Source organism: Phaenicophaeus curvirostris, chromosome 31, assembly GCF_032191515.1.
Source record: "Phaenicophaeus curvirostris isolate KB17595 chromosome 31, BPBGC_Pcur_1.0, whole genome shotgun sequence".
Classification (NCBI taxonomy): Eukaryota; Metazoa; Chordata; class Aves; order Cuculiformes; family Cuculidae; genus Phaenicophaeus; species Phaenicophaeus curvirostris.
This window is the reverse complement of record NC_091422.1, coordinates 172,430-190,095: the sequence shown is the minus strand read 5'-3', so window position 1 is coordinate 190,095 and position 17,666 is coordinate 172,430. Positions and strand designations below refer to the sequence as shown.

At 44.4% G+C, this 17,666-nt stretch overlaps 1 protein-coding gene across 1 annotated transcript in view; it reads right to left on the bottom strand.

Moving 5' to 3' along the window:
- Positions 1 to 1,075: 1,075 nt before the first annotated feature.
- The window catches only part of LOC138732427 (AT-rich interactive domain-containing protein 1A-like), a 30,596-nt gene continuing 14,005 nt past the window's right edge, over positions 1,076 to 17,666 (bottom strand). Inside the window, exons 10-11 of the mRNA XM_069879040.1 lie at positions 1,225 to 1,309; positions 1,076 to 1,092 (exon numbers count right to left, since the gene is read on the bottom strand). Coding sequence (XP_069735141.1) covers positions 1,076 to 1,092; positions 1,225 to 1,309 — 102 coding nt within the window. The remainder of the gene's footprint in view (positions 1,093 to 1,224; positions 1,310 to 17,666) is intronic.

Below are 17,666 nucleotides of genomic sequence, written 5' to 3'. Positions count from 1 at the left end.
TCTATGGGGTTCCTATTGGGGTCTCTATGGGGTCCCCATTGGGTTCTATGGGTCCCCATTGGGTTCTATGGGTCCCCATTGAGTCCCCATTGGGTTCTATGGGTTCCCCATTAGGTTCTATTGGTTCTTATTGGGTTCTATGGGTCCCCATTGGTTTCTATAGGGTCCCCATTGGTTTCTATGGGTCCCCATTGGGCTGTATAGGGTCCCCATTGGTTTCTGTGGGTCCCCATTGGGTTCTATGGGGTCCCCATTGGGCTCTATAGGGTCCCCATTGGGTTCTGTGGGTCCCCATTGTGCTCTATAGTGTCCTCATTGGGCTCTATAGGGTCCCCATTGGGGTCTCTATGGGTCCCCATTGGGTTCTATGGGTCCCTATTGGGGTCCCCATTGGGTTCTGTGGGTCCCCATTGGGTTCTATGGGGGCCCCATTGGGTTCTATGGGTCCCTATTAGGGTCGCCATTGGGTTCTATGGGGGCCCCATTGGGTTCTATGGGGGCCCCATTGGGTTATATTGGGTCCCTATTGGGTTCTATGGGTCCCTATTGGGGTCCCCATTGGGTTCTATGGGTCCCTATTGAGTTCTATGGGTCCCCATTGGGTTCTATTGGGTTCTATGGGTCCCTATGGGGCAGGGGGAGGATCTATGGGGCAGGGGGAGGATCTATGGGGCAGGGCTGGGATGTGTGGGGCAGGCCCTCTGGCTCTGCCCCACAGTGGGACGGCACCGTGCGCCTCTGGGGCTACCGCAGCCCCCAAGCAGAAGAGGACGAGGAGGAGGAGGAGGAGGAAGGCGTCCCCCAATAAAGGCCTCTGCCCCACAAGTGGCGCCCGGGCTCTTAATTGGGGGGCAGACGGCGGCCTGCGAGCCCCCTGCCCCATAGATCCCCCCTCTCTGCCCCATAGATCCCTCCCTCTGCCCCATAGATCCCTCCCCAGCCCCATAGATCCCCACACAGACCACAACCGCGGAGAAGCTTTGAGATCTTGACGCTCGCCCCACACTTATGGGGCTGGGCGGGGGGGTGGGGGGTGGCTGGTTATGGGGCAGCGCCGTGGGGCAGGGCCGTCGCCTCAGGAGGAGTCGGCATCTGGGGGAGAAAGGGGGTGGTGTGCCCCATAGACCCCTCTCTGTGCCCCATAGATCCCTCCCTCTGCCCCATAGATCCCTCCCTCTGCCCCATAGACCCCTCCCTGCCCCATAGATCCCCCCCCACACCCACCCTGCCCCCCGGCGGGTGCCATCTTGGCTCGGCAGGTGACGAAGGCATCGAAGGCGAAGACGAAGGCGAGAAGGAGGCTGAAGGTCTAAGAAGGGGGGGGGGGTCACTTAGGGGGCATCCGTGGGGCTGGGGATCTATGGGGCAGGGGGGGTCTGTGGGGCGGGGGGGGGGCCACTCACGAAATCTTTGCAATTTGTTAATTAGCACTAGAAAGGGGTAATTGTTGCCATTTCGGTTGTTAAGTTGTCACTGGAAAACAGGATTAGAGGAGGAAGGATTTCTCTAAGCCTCGGGAGAAAAGCTATTGCCGTGGAATATTGATGCAAGAAGAAATTCTTATATTCTGTGCTCTTCAGTGTACTTAGGAAAATAGTTCACTGCCAGTCATGATTTACTGTTATGATATTTCTCTTCTGTAATTCATAGGAACAATCAGAGAAGGCTGAGTTCTATTGAAGCCAACCTTTTTCTGCTCCGTCTCTCTGGTGATTCTCCTACTCTGTTCCCGCTTGGCAGCTGACAGCAGCGAAGCTCTCCTGGCTCCAAGTGCCCACTGTCTGCCCCTGCTCTCCTGAACTCCTGCTATAAAATCTTCCCTGGTGAAAATATCCCAGCAGAGGTGTGCTGCTTTCTGCACTTGGCGTAGGTGCCTGGAGAAAGAGGCTATTCACTTCAGCTAATGCTGGCTGGTGTTTTCTTAATCTGCCTTTTCTTCTTCTACAGACAATTTTCTTAGGTCTGTGTTTGTTAAGAAGAGGTAAGATATCTTCTTTAGGACTAAGTTGTCTTTGAAGTTCCTTTATGAAGTTAGCCTTGTACGTCATAACAGGTACTGGGCTTTATTCAATGGAACTACAAAATGCTTAGACAAGCAAATGATGTAAGGAATAGTGGAACTGTGTGTTGTTTGGAAAGAGCTGTGCAAACTGCTGCCCAATGTAGATTGATGTGCTGAAGATTTATTTCTCAAAATTCAACATTTTTTAGAACACCTCAGTATTATCTTGGATAAATGCAAGATGTTAAATCAAACATGGCTCTTACGAGGGGGAGCAAATGGAACTAAAACAGTGGCAGCGACGAGATGTTCTCACAGTGATTACTTGGGTCCTCGGGGAAAACCATGAAATGGGAAATAAATCACGTTCTGGCCCCCATCAGCGTGCTGTGTATCGCTTTTCTTAAGCAGGTCTTGGGGTAAAGAGCATACTAAAGCCTGAAAGGTTCTTGTGTGGGCAGAGGAAGAAAAGCATCACCGTCAGGATGTCAGCTGAGAGGGAGTGAAAGAATGGGAAAGAGAATAATTTGTTTTACCAGCTCCGGGATGGAGGTGTTCTAAAAATGACTAAAAGAACAGGGTAGGATGTATGTAGATAGAATCCATCCCTAGAGACTTCTTATTGTTTCTCTGCTCCAATCTTCATGTTAATACCTTTGGGTGAAAGAACTAATAATTATTTGTGTTGTAGAGGAGTGGTTTTCAAGGCTCGTTTTAATAGGAATTGTCATGGCGTTGTGAAAGAGCAAGAGTTAAGGGTGTTGTGTTAACAGGACTGGGAAGCAGACGAATAGTCCCGAGAGCTCTTTTGAGAGTGGGGGATTTCATCCAGGAGGAGAAGGCGGCTGCATAATCCTTTCCCCGAAGAGGTGAGTGCTAGAGGATGTAGGAGGAGTCTGAAGATGAGCTCATATTGCAACTTCTGACACCTACTGATTGTTTTAATTCAAGTATTCCAGAAAATCTGTTAAAAATTCATGCAGTTCGTTTTACTTTTCTAGTTTGGAATAATTGCAGTAGACTAGCAGGCTCCCATTTGGTTATAAGCTCTCCTAGATTTCCCCAATATAAACTACTTCATATTGTTCCCCTGGGAATTTAATTGCATTAAGAAATGATTGGCCCTGATAGACTTCTATGGTCTGTGATAATTATAATGAAATAAGATATCCATATAAAAGCATAAAATGATGCTGAAGCACATGCATTTTTGATCATCAATTAGTGAACTATCAAAGGCATTGCAGATGGAACTGGTTTTTTGCTTTTTAGAACAGAGCCTGACCACTGCAGCCTCAACTGTGTAGTAAGCTTATTTTTAGTCCTTCTTGCTTTAGTGAATACATCTGAACGTGTATTTATGTACATATTCAACTCTGCTGTGAACTTTGTAATGCTTTAAACCTTCCTGCGGAGAAGTCTGAGAGGTAGGTTTCCTTCTGGAAGAGGCCAGTGAGGCTGCTCCGTTGGTCCAGAAAGCTCTTTCTGTAGCAGTTTATTGTTTTCTTAGGGTGATACCAAATCTCCCCGTACTGGTTAATGGAGCAGCTGGGACCTGCTAACGAGCTGGTTCATAAGGAAACAGCTTACTCGTATAAAAGCAGCAAAGCTAAAAGCCGTTTGAAATCTGTGGTTCAGGAGTACTAGGGTTCTTATTCTCCTGTCCCCCAAAATCACTCTGTGTTCTGCCCATCTGGATTACTGTCAGGGGGGTTGGATTAATTAGATGAACAGATGTCAGTGTTTTATCCATTGCCTGGCATCCTGTCGTCTTCAAAAGTATCCACAGCTTCCAGCTGGGACCTCCAGGACGCTGGAAGGATTTCCTCAGAGAAAGGCTAGGAGCTGGCTCCAGTATTTCAAAACCCACGTTACGGCAATCATGACATTTTACTTCTGACTCTGTTGCATTGGGTACAAAGTGAGGGAAAAACACGATTGCTTAAAAAGTGTGAGTGGAAAGGGGTGATTTGGATCTAAATATCTCATAGCATGTATTTCTACTTGTGTTTGTGTATTTGACAGCAGGTATGCATACACATGTATTTTTTCCCTTTTCTTAAATAATGTATGCTTTTTTATAATCAGATGTGCCTTAAAATATGACGCAAAAAGGGATGTTTGTCTTGGCTTATCTTTTCTGCCACACAGACATTCCTGAGCTTGAGCATGCTTGAACTATGTTCGAGGTTGTGATCATTCAAACTAAACATGGATCTATGCTAGCAAAGTCTTCCTCAGGGTGGATGTTCCCAGCTGTTTGGACATGTGCAGAGGGTGGGTTTATGCCTTGTGCTGAAGCTTGCGAAAAGAATGTAAAGGTGCACGTCTCTTAAGATTTCAATGGCATTTAGCTGTCAGAACTATGTAACAAGTGCAAATTAAGAAGAACGTAAGTGCAGCATCTGCCAAAAAGGCAGTAAAGATCTACCTGTGTTGTACGGCTGGCCTGTCAATAACTTTAGGACATGACCGCAGGTTTGAACATTTCAATCTGGAACAGATGTTCTGTTTCCAGGTATTCTTTTTGTGGGCTTTTGTTTGGTTTTTTGTTAGTTTGTTTGTTTGTTTGTGCTTGGGGTTGTTTTTTCTGTTATTTTAGCCGTGTAGATATTGACAAGAAAACAAACTAGCCCTGAACTCTGCCCCTACCCCGACACACGCTTGTTCCCACCCTAGGACCGTGGGTTAGCACTCTGCCTGCTGGGGGACTTGCAGCGCTTGGGCTCCTGTTCGTGTACTGACACAGCTCTATGGCCAGGACTACAGGACTCTCTTCTGATTATCCTTAGAGCGTTACTGGTTTTGCTCCAAGGAATCTAACTTAGCTGGAAAAGGACAAAACTGAATTAAAAAACAAAATGAGTAGAAAATTGCTTTTTGTGTTGTAACGCTTTATTGCCCTGGTTCTAGGCTTTTTGGCTCTGATTTGGGAGGTAGGGTTGTAGAGAAGAAGTTGAATGCCGTGTCCTGCTGTCCAGCAACCACATATGTTTAAGGTGCTAGTTTGAGAAAAACCAAAAGAGTTCAATAGCGTCATGGGATTCTGCCACCTTTCCATCAGATCTCTGTATCTCGGTCTGGCCCGAAGCACAGATCTTAATCTGACAATATTTTATTTTCACTCCCCTGCACGTGCAGTCATTTGGAATGATGCCTGGCAGAATCTGCCTCCAGATGGGATGGAGACGTTTCTTTCTTCCCATACCCACCTAGAGATGCTCTGCTTACTTCTGTTTTGTAATTCTTGTCACAAGGCTCCAAAATTTTTCTAGTCTTAACACCTGCAAGTCTGAATGAGGTAACGTGATAACATTATCCATGTGCAAACTCCAATTCTGTTCTTCTGGACCTTGCAATCCAGAATGTGAATTTATGATGTGAGGGGAGATTCTTTCAATGTGGCAATTAATGTCTTTGTCAATCCCTTTCTTTTACAGTAGTACCCTTACTACTCCTCCAAAACATATTTCTGTGAATTGGATTCAGTTATGTAGTTTTATGGGGGTTGGTGGGTTTTTATTGTTTGGGGTTATTTTGTTTGTTTTCATGCAGGGTTTTTTTGTGTTTGGTTTTGGTTTTTTTTTTCTAGTATTAGCTGTGTGCCTATCATTCTTCCCTGAAGTGAAACCCACTTGCATCTCAAAGCCCTTCATCTTGATTTACACTGTGTGGAAACTTAAGCTATTTGGTCTTAGATTGATCCGACACTGCTCACGGCTTTGCCGTTCTTCCTTTCAGCAGCCTGTGCTCACAGTCTCTGTGAGACGAGCAGGTTGATTTACTGCTGGAGAACACTTGGGTTGCAAACTTTGGCATACCTGCTTGTATTGTTTATTCTTGCACGACTATTACGGAGCATTGTGCTTTAACAAAATATGTTTCCTCTAGAATGTGGAGCATTTAGGAGAGTCTAGAGTAATTGGAAACTTAATTGTAAGTAATTGAATGTGGGTAATTAACTATGGACTGTAAAGTGGAAAAAAGAAAGAGGAAATGCCTACTAAAAGCCATTAGTATAGTTCTGCAATAACCTCTGTCCATTTTTTATAGAACCGATTGTGCACGCATTTAGAAATGGTACTTGTCACGTGAATTAATTATGCGATCTGTTGCCAGGGAATTGTTATCATCGGTGTTCTCCATCTCTGCTGAAATACTAATTAGTATCAGTTTGAGCAACATGGGCAACCCACAACTTATTCTGTGAAACACTTATTTTTTTCTGGAAAAAAAAATATAAATATTTAAGATTTAAAAAGAAAACCCCGAACACTGCTTTTATTTCGATGAACAGTAAGTTAAGCTTTATTTAAGAGTAAGAAATTTTGAAACTGCTGTTGTCACAATGCGGAAGACGGAGTGGCAGTATCTTTTGTGTTTGACGGGTAACGAATTAATGCAGAACTAAAAGATCTAATTGTCTTTGTTTGAATTTGCATAAAGAGCAGTCTTTGTTACATTTTCCTGCAGAATGTCTTCCTTGCTGGAGTGTGTCTGGGGTCCGCTCCGCCGGACCCTGACGAGCCACCAGCAAAGAAGGCAAGAACAGATACTGCATATGACACGAGGGTTGAATGTGCCCCATTTTCCTTAGGTTCCTGTACTGCAGGGAACTCTGTCTTTTGTACTTGTCTTTGAGCGTCAAGAGGAAGTTGTGGAAGCAAACAAATGCCCGGAATCAGGCAAAATAGAAGCGCAGCCCAAGGCGCCTCCAGGGTCATCCTGAACAGCGCCAGAATGCGAGGAGGCGCCGGCCGACTGGGGCACCCAGATCCAAGGCTGGAGTGAACCGGCGCCGGCCGAGGACACGCACCCGTCGCCGCTGACCCCAGCACTGGGTGTCTGTGGAAGCAGTGTCCTGGAGAATTACAGACACTGCAATGCCATGACCATCAATCAAGTTGAAATGAAAGCATGAGTGTGTGTTTGTGCCCTTGTGTGGCATCTGCATGTCCCTTGGTTTCCTACACCATGGATGGGTGTCTGTGTCTGTTGGGGGGTTGTGGCCTCTAGGTGGGCATCAGTGTCTGCTGGGGGAGAGCTGTCCCGGGGGTGGGAATCCACACCTGGTGGAGGGGGGTGTGCTTCATGGGTGGGCTGTCCTGCGGGTGGGTGTCCATGTGTTCCTGGGGTGTATTCTATGATTCTAACACTATATCATATGAGACAAGCTGTTGAGGAGTTTTCAGATCAAAATGGGCAGGGATATTTTCATGTGCACAACCCACCTTTTGCACCTGAATAAAGCTAGCCTTGCAAAAGAATTAATCACTGGAAAGGACACATTGTCTTTAAGGTTTCTCTCTGTATCATTAGAAAGTTGCTCTGTCTTGTACTTCTCTCATTTCTCACCGGAAGCTTTCCTCGGTGCTTTTTTTTCAGAGTTTTCCAGAGTGCTCACATAGCCCTTTCTCATGGGCTTTGTCTGACAGTCCCCTTGTAATCACAGGTCATCGGCATGAGAGAGAAGGCCATCAAATGTGGCGGTTAGGAGCGGGTACAATATCTGTGAAACTCTGTTGTAAGTAACCGCTTGGGCGCTGCATTCACCTTGTGAATTATGAGAAGGCTTTTGGACCTTGTCCGAACTTGTCCCTGGGACTCAACTGCAAGTTTCCACGTTTCTTTTAGATAATGAAGCAGGAATCTTTGCCTTGCTGTGAGTCGTGTGACATTGGCTACTTAATCGTTTCACACAGGCCCCTCCAGTCAGGGCCTTGGGTACCTGGGCTCCGCCACCTTCCCCCCACACACACACAGCCTCGCTGCCAAATACACGGCAGCCTGGTGCCACCTGTACTGCCCCTGCTAGGGGTGAAACACCCGGGCTTTAAGGAGTGAGCTTACGCTTTTGTGGAAGCCTCTGCTGGAATCGCTGGTCTCATTCCTGACCTGTAAACGTTACCTCGCAGCCTCTCATTATGTCTGTAAATTTAAGACTTGGATTTTTCCTCTGAAAGCCTTAAATCAGCCGCTGTAAGGATGCCAGTGGCTGCAGCATGTTGCTAGTTACTTGTATGCTTGTCTGATGTGTTCCCCAGCTCCTGGGCAGCCCAGGGCAATCCTTAACCAATTGTTACAGGTCTTTCGCTGGCAATTTTCTGCTCCAGAGCCCACCTCAGTCATCGACACGGTTGGACACCCAGCAGTCATGTGAGAAAAGCAGATTTAAACAGATATCTGAGAAACCAGTGATCGGGATAAAGCACATCCACTCCGCTCTGCCCAGGGCGATTCCCCCATAGAGCTGGCAGCATCCCGCAGGCTGCAACCAGAACACCCTTCTAAGGCTCCCACACCTTGTTCCAACCCAAAACACTCATGCAATTCGTTTTGTTAAATCTTAAACAATTATCACAGGGCCTACAGCCTTCAGAGGCTGTGAAGGTTTTTGCAGGCTGAAGGACACAGGCAAATGGAGGCTGTCCTTGAAAAGACTTTGGCTGGGAGAAGGAGAAGCAAAGTAACAAGAAGAAACACCACGGCGCAGCAACAGTTCATCTCAGCCAATAATATTCCTGACCTAGGGGGGGAACAAGTAGCAAAACCCACTCACTGTAAAGAATACATCGCCTGTTCTCACCAGTTAACATATGTAAAGGAGCCATTAAGCCTAAATAAAGGTCTTTGCTCCTCAGGCAGTTGTCCCTGCAGCAATCCCCTCCAGAGGCCAGGGCTACTCCCCCTGAGGGAGTCCTGACTCCAGACATTTCACACGTTCAGCAAGAGGATGGAAACTGGCAGGGTCCTCATGCCCTTGTGCTCTGCCCTGGTCTTCCCCCAGCACTGTGGTTACCCACGGTAACTGGGATGGGAGCTGACTCCAGCAAGATCCACCGCCTTCAGCGAAGGTTATTTCTATCAGCCCAGTGCACATCAGGACTGCAATGTCCCACTGGCAAAATAGGCTTTCTTCGTCCCCTAGCAGAAGGAAACCACTGCCCCCCGCAGCCTGAAAGGACCACAGAGCCCAGTCACCAAGGGGTCTGCAGGAGCTGGAGCCAAGCCTGTCACAAGCAGGCACCTTCTGCAAACGTCACATCAAAAAGCAAAGAGAAGGGCAGGAAAAGGCCACCTTGTGATAAGAGGCTTCACTCACGTCTCGAAGCTGGGGAATCCGGCCATGACTCAGTCACCTGGAAAAAGCAACAACGAGACTGTGACAATCTAGAATCCCATTTGTGGCAGACAGGACACCCGTGTCTCCAGGCTTTATCTCCTTCCTCAGGCCGCTCTGCCACCAGCCTCTCACCCTGTTGCCATCTCTCTCCCAGCCGCTCTGCCTGCTGCTGCCACTTCTCAGGGACAGGCTCTGGCATTCCCTGCAGCCCGGGAGAAATAATTGTGAGGGTCCTTAAGCAAAGAAAAGGCAGGAATGTGAAAGCCATTCTGGCAGGGGGCGGCCGGGCTGGCAGCTGCTGGCACATCTCCGCCCCCTGAGATGATGCTTGGATGGGAGGGTGCTGCACACACCCCCTGGGGCAAGAATACACAGACAATAAGAGATTGCTGGAGTCCATCAGAATGTAACACGACTACACCGAATGTACCCCTAGACCAGCCAAGAAGATTGCAACTAACTATTTTGTATGTGCCTACTTTTACTATAAATGTAACTCCACAGGCACAGCCGGGGTCGCTCCCCTTGAAGAGCATCCCTGGCGGCCAGTCTGGTTTTTTAACCTCTTGCGCAAGAGAATAAATACTGTACTTTATTTTTGTACCAGCTTGCCGTGCCGTCTCGTTCTTAAGAGTCTGGACCCTAACAATAATAAGCACCAGTAACAACCAGTGTATTCCCCAGCGGCCGGTTTGTCTTTTTCCTGGGCAAGGGGTCCAGGTCGCAGGACTCGGCACCTTCGTTCTGCTCCAGGAGCAATTCTACATAAAAGTAAAGGTGCACGTGCTTTGGCGACCAGCTGGACGTGGGTAACTTCTGCCTGTGGGAGATGGCGTGCCCCACAGAGCTCATCCCTTGGGAGAAGGCAGCGGCCACCCTCCGCTTTCCCCCTCCACCTCTTGGGGGATGTCTGCTCTCTGCTCCTTGGAAAATGCTGGACTCAAAAATTGCCTTCAAAGGTCGTGGCAGGGCTTGAGCTTCCCTTGTGGGAAGGGATAAAAGGGATCCTGGCACCCATGTAGGAGAGACATCCCCCTTGGCCACTCTGGCATTGTCCCTGGGATGGTGCTTCCTGCAGCTGCAGGGCCCAACCCTCCCCTGAGGGAGCCCTGGCAGAAAGAGGACACTTCCCTGCTGGCTCTTGTGAGACAGAAGCAGGTTCTGGAGGCTGGCTTTGGGCTGGACCTCCCTGACACCTCTGTTTTTCGGCCAGTCTTCTCACTAGGAAAGTGAACATCTTGTGCCAGCTACAGTATGTGCTGAGCAGACGGGTCTCCTGTTATCCCTTCCTCTTTGTTTATAGTTTTTCCTTCTCTGAGGAATGTATAGTTGGGCAGACAAGGCAACTGGTACAATTCAGTGGAGATATGGCTGTTGGGAAGCTTATAATAGCATTAAAAATCATTCTTAGATAGAATAACCAGGTTGGAAGAGACCCACCGGATCATCCAGTCCAACCATTCCCATCAATCACTAACCCATGTCCCTTCAGCTCCACCCGTCCCTTAAACACCTCCAGGGAAGGTGACTCAACTCCCTCCATGGGCAGCCTCTGCCAGTGCCCAGTGACCCTTTCTGTGAAAAATTTTTTCCTAATGTCCAGCCAGACCCTCCCCTGGTGGAGCTTGAGGCCATTCCCACTTGTCCTGTCCCCCGTCACTTGGGAGAAGAGGCCAGCACCCTCCTCTCCACAAGCTCCTTTCAGGTAGTTGTAGAGAGCAATGAGGTCTCCCCTCAGCCTCCTCTTCTCCAGGCTAAACAACCCCAGCTCTCTCAGCCGTTCCTCATCAGGCCTGTTCTCCAGCCCCCTCACCAGCTTTGTTGCTCTTCTCTGGACTCTCTCCAGAGCCTCAACATCCTTCTTGGGGGGAGGGGCCCAGAACTGAACACACGATTCGAGGAGCGGTCTCCCCAGTGCCGAGTCCAGAGGGAGAAGAACCTCCCTGGACCTGCTGGCCACGCCGCTTCTGATACAGGCCAAGATGCCACTGGCCTTCTGGGCCACCTGGGCACACTGCTTATTATTTCTGCTTATTCCACATTATTAAAATATTTCCGCTTATTCCACAGCTGGCTCCAATCCAAAGGGAAATCAGCAGAGATATTAGAAACAGCCATGATTCCATTTCTATGTCACATTATGATGTGCTGCTCTACTCCGAAGGATTTAGTAGAGGTTCACGGAAACTGATATAAAAGACGACAAATTGAAGGCAAAGGGAACTTGAAGATTCCTTGAAAGGTGGACAAAATTTCATTCTGTGTGTTGGAAACAAACTAGCTCTCCCCATAGTTTTCCTTTCCAAAAGACTCATTGTTTTGCCAGCTTAAGTACTTCAATTAATTACATCCAAGCTGTAGGACAAGTGCACCCCTAGTCAAAACTTTTTTACTCAGCTCTCCTTCCAGCAAACTTCACCTTGATCCTGACAAGCAGACATACAGAGAGTTCACTCAGGCACACTGCATTCTTTTTATTCTCATTTGTTCTTTTGTATTTTTTAATTTGTCGGCAGGAATTAAACGTTAAATATAATACCTGGCTCTGCATCTGCTACAGTACAACACTAATATATTCAACCCACAGATGTCACAATGCACTCTTATTCAAACCCCACTGCTAAATCCTCAAAATAACAATGCTTTCTATATTTGAAAGCTTACAATTTTTCTTTTAGTAATGCTCTCTAATTACTGAAACTTATCCACACGTGTAGACAAGTAAAATTCAGACTCTGAACTTCAGTACGTTCTAGGATATTATCTTTACCATTCCATGAGAAATCACTGCAGCTGGAAATACACGTTTCCCCACTTAACAGTCGATCAGAACATTTTTGTGAGCTACTTACTTGTGTGAGCGAGCTGAGATCCTTGGGCAGTATCAGATCTGTTGGTATTCTACTCTATCCACAAACAGAGGTGCTATTCAGCATAACTCCCATCAAGTCATTTTTGGTGAAGGCTCCCAGAGAGTGCGCAGAACTGTCTTTTCCATCATACACCTTGTGGAAAACAAATAATAGCATTGAACTGGACATCTTATCTAAATATCTGAAAAATATGAGTTTATCCTTATACAACACTTCCAAAGTCGGCTCTGTACGGCCAATAGTTTCTCCAAAAGCATCACTGTTTCCGTTGTGTCAGGTACATACGGCTTGGTTACGCAGTTCAGTGAAATATAAAATATTCTGTCACTGTTAAGATGTTTTCCAGGCTTTTTTCCTTTTCAGTTTTGTGAGGCCATTTTGAATGGAATTAGTATTTATAAGCAAGCCCACCTTCTGAGGTTTCATAAAATCAAATTATTTATCAAGATTATTCACAAAGGCTGACAGAAGCATGACCTCTGAAATCACCACTGAAGTAAGTAACTGCTCTGTTTTCTAGTGTCCGGAGATATTAACACCAGAGCTGAGGGAGACGTATTAAAGTCAATCTGTCACTGCTTATTTCAGACTCTAAACCTACAGCAACTTTTTATCTTACTAAAGGTTTTAATAAAGAAAGAAAGGTCTTAATAAAGGTTTGAGTCTATTTCCAGCCTAAGTGTAGAGATGATCTCCTTTACTTATGTTATTTTATTAAAAACTTTCAATGAGAGACAAAATCAACACTATTAACCTCCAGTCACAGAATGAATAAGAGTTTCTTTAGATTGTTCACCAGCACACGACAAGCACAAAGAATTGGCTAGGGCTTGACAATTCAGTTTTGCTTATTGCAAAACCTTGAAAGCCATAAAGTACCGAAACAGTCCTCTAAGGGTTTTTCTGTTTGTTTGGGTTTGGGTTTTTGTTTTGTAATCAAAATGAATTAAAAAAAAAAAGATAACTTCTTCTTTAAATTAAATAAATCACCTGTACTTTATCATGGAAAAATAAACAAATATGAAGTGTGTTTCATAATTCCAAGCATATACCATGCATCATGGGAATGCTTATGGAAAAGCAAAGAATCAGTCTGAACAGCTTTCTTCTAATATGAAATAAAAGATAATTTACCCTGATGTCATACAGGTGAGAGTGACCGCAGATAACTAGTATAAAAGACACAACTGCAGTATCTTAAGCTCTTAATTCATTTCCAGTGCTGACACTAGCAAAATAAACTAATAAAGCCAGCATGCACAGAGATTTTTTTTAAGCTAAAAGCCTAAATTTAGTTTAATTAACATAAACAAATATAAATAACTACCTTCCATAAAAGAATCTTTTGAAAAATAATACATGATGCTAGCCATTAATAGAACAATGCTTTCTGTCTTTATTACTAAGGAAAGATTGTCTTATATCAGGCCACGTGGATGAGCTCTCAGAAGAGACAATCAATTGTATTTAAGATTTGTGCCAGCACTAACACGTATTTAATGTCTACGTGTAGGCAGAAATATGACTTTAAGCTGTGCTAAGAGCATCTGAAAAAATGCTTCCTGGCTTCTACCATTGTCCTAGGCCAGAACTACAGATCTTTCATGGATTGATTACACTTTATTTATCAGAACTGTAAAACCACTGTACAAAATAAGTAAGCATTTGTTCATCGTAAGATTTATTGTTTAATAACATCCTGGTCACACATATTATGCAAAAACACAGAGAAAATTTACTTGGATTGAGGAATGGAATAATCTATTTTTAGTAGTCATTAATAAAGTATCACAACTATGTTAAAAATGTGATTTTTCTTCACCTTAAAATAGAAAAGACAAAACCCCAAATCAGCCGACGACTAACACTGTTCCTTAGACATCCTCTTCCAACAGTTTTCTAATACTGCATCTCTCAAGATGAATCCAGACACAAATGAAAACATTGTTTGATGAAGTAAAAATGAGATAAGACGTATCATATGACAGTAGATGCAAAAAACCCTAACAATTTTTAACTGGGGACACTTATCCAGTTGTTGTTAACATTACAGATATAAGTAGGCACATGTCTAGTCTAGTAATTGAAATAATATTGCATTGAATCTCCGTGGACTAAACTGATAACTAGCTTGAATCACCCCTGGGAAAGTAAATTAGACAATTGGAGAACACATTTAACACATGAATCTAGACATTATCACTATTAGATCCCACATTTTTAACTCATTTAGGATCCATTTGACATTCACATGTTACGATTACTATTTTCTCTGTCATGACCACAAAGAGAAGGTCTATATGGCCAAATAGATGAAAGACGTGGAATAACATCCTGGTTTTCCTCTTACCTGTGACAAATTCACAGCGATTGCATTATAAAGATTTCACTGTAAGTGGCCACTTTAAAGAATTATGAAATTTCGAGTGGGAATTACAGCAGGGAGATCGGGAAACTGAAGTGTTAGTGATGAGAAAGGATAAGGTTTAAAATAAACAGATAATCCAGGTACTCAGTTTTGCCATATGCCTCAAAATGGTGATTCTGTTTCTATTTCTTTACTTGAGTTCAGATTTCTTCCCTGCTAATTCAAGTACAGACTTTGCCACAGCTGCAGAAAACTTTGCCTGCTACTCAGTCATTAACCTGCCTGAATTCTCCTTGAAAACATGAGTTTTGACTCCCCCTCACATTCCTACTGAGGTCAGAAACACCCTTGCAAGTGTTATTTTTGATGAACTGAAAGGGAAGTGCTTGCTCTACTGCTGGGATCAAAATATGTAGGCACGAGGACAGTGCTACAATTATTCCTGAGGTAGTAACGGTGCTAATTTCTCTGCATCTGCTGTGAGAATATAAAATCAGACCCTCCCCTGAAGGAGAGGGAAAGGCTGGCTGGATTTTCTTCAATTCCCGTTTCTCATTCTGACAGTAAAGAGAAATTACTTACAAATAAACTTTTCAATTTTCTTTGATTGCAGAGATTTTAATGGCATAAAATCATCCCAAAGGGGAATGTATTTTAAAAGCTTTTATGGTTTGAGGGATAATTCCTGTATAGCCTCCTGACATTTTTATGCACCTTCCTATATATATTCCAAAATCTCTTAATTACGTCCTCACGGAATTCTTAGTGCTCCTGTCTCAAACTAATAGCGATGCTATATACACCGTAAGACACTCATGTTGAGTTGACCTTGGCGTTATCAAGATTCTTTCCTCACGCTTCTTTCCTTCAGAGGTTTTATAAATATTCTGCATCCTTAGTGCATCCCTTGCAAGTTGCCTGCAAGGTCATCTTGGGACTTTCCCCTGTGCAGACACAAGACAGAAAACTCAGGCTTATAACATATTGTGCCCATATTTAGGATACAAAAAGGTAAGGAAGAAAACTTCAGAAGCCCACAGCTCTCCCAAAAGGGAGGGGAGGATTATGTTATGTCAGTTGAGAGTGAACTCGTTTTTGCTGAAAAACTAGGTGCTGTAGACCATAAGACATTTTCCTTTTGCCTAACTGATATTTAAAAGGCTACTTTCTTTGCAAAAAAAAAATTAAAAAACAAAATGGAGAAGGAACGCAATAGTGACTTCTGATAAATTTCTGAAGAAGAAAAATACATGACCTTGTATGAAGGAGAAAACATCAATTCACACGTGTACAAACAAAATTGACAATTAGTCCTAAAGATGATTTAGCCCTGAAATATGAGAGTTTGTAGAGGAATGAGGTTTAAAAACAAAACGGTGGGCATTTCTTTGCCTCTGCTTATTGACTTTTAGTGCCCATTTCTTGAGCTGTCTGTGCAAGTGTGGAAGAACAGAGCAGAGCTGCAGAAATCACAGACACGGGCAATTGTTGAGGGGTTTATGTTTTAGAAGCAGAGACTCAGTTTGGACAAGAGAAGGCTGAGAAGGGATATGATCGAAGTTTACAAAATCATGAAGGTATTGGACAGCAAGCTTGCAAAACTGTTCATCAAACCAGCACTGTTAGAGCAAAGGGCACTTAATGAAACCAGATGTTTCATTAATCAATTAAGAATGTGGATTTCAAAGAAATAAAAACAATGACTTCTTCATGCAGTACACAGTGAACTTCCACGATTTGATGGCAGCGAGTAAGTTTCTAGCAGCATTAATTAATTTAAAGGACTAGCAGATTTCAAAGACAACACGGTAGCAGCAGGTGGAAGAGACGGCAAAGTGCTGCTTAACTTAACCCCCCAGGAGCCTGAGGGACCGTAGGGGCGATGGAGCACAGACAGTGGCCAAGCTTGCGTGACCTCAATAAATTACCGATTGCTATAATCAGGGCAAGTGCACTGAGCTACATACGTGCAAAGCTACTGGCAGCCTGAGGGACCACAGCCGAGAAGCTCGGTGGGGAGTTGAAGTCTTTGCCTGCACTGTCAGACCATGGGAGGGGACAATATCGACCAAGGGACAATACACACCTCGTATTTTGCCCACTTACTCAATTCATTTTGATCTAAAAGAAAAACCACAGGCCGCGGTCTGGCAGTGTTTAATTCACTGTGTCCACACAAGCATGGAGGTGTTTAGTATCAACAATTTTGTGGGTAAAGATGGAGAAAATGCTGTTCTTTTGACTGTAACTTTCTAATCCCGTAGGGGATTCTTAAAGGTTTGCTTCTTTCTTTCATGGTGTAATTCAGTCTTGTTAAAAAGAACACGTGTAACAACAAAGTTAGGAATGTCTAGACTAATAAAGTCAATACTTATTGATTTATATTTATAGAGAGGGGTCTCTCATTTTTATTTCCTTCCCACCTTCACTATAAGGAAACTTACAACTTCAAATCGAATTTTCACACTAATCTACATAAAGTGTCTCTTAAGATAACAAAAAGGATAAAAAAAGGCTACCAAAGGCTACCAAAACTGGATTCATAAAACTTGTTTTTTCCAGCCCCAGGGTTTTTCCCAGAAAAGAACTATTCGCTGACCTGGAGCTGACTTTGAACAACAAGACATTATGTTTAAATATTGTAGTTCACGACGCTGTATTACAGGTTTTAAAATGTAAACAAAACAAGCCAAACCAAAACAAGCCGGGTAAGAGTTAAAAGAATGAACACACAATATGAAAAAGGACCCTTAAAACCAGCCCAGTTGCATTGTGTCAGTACGGAACACTTGGAAAATGTGCATTTCAGAGTTGTCTCCTCTACTGATACTCAGTCCTCTTTCTGTGTGTCTTTATGGCTACATCTACGGTAATTAGCTGTCTATTGTGTCCCACCAACATTGCATTTATTTTCTTATTTTCTAGGGCTGCAATCAGCTTGTACTGTAAAAGTTTTAATAGTTTATCATTTTCTTTAATTATTTATAAGCCTTGTACACATAACTCGTGATTCATTTCAACCCCCAAACAGATTTAGAAGTGAGAGAGTTAAAAAAACTAAATTATATATGAAGAAAGTGACGGGGCACAGGACAAGAGGGAACGGCCTCAAGCTCCCCCAGGGGAGATTTAGGCTGGACATTAGGAAAAAATTCTTCACAGAAAGGGTCATTGGGCACTGGCAGAGGCTGCCCAGGGAGGGGGCTGAGTCACCTTCCCTGGAGGGGTTTAAGGCACGGGTGGACGAGGTGCTGAGGGACATGGGTTAGTGTTTGATAGGAACGGTTGGACTCGATGATC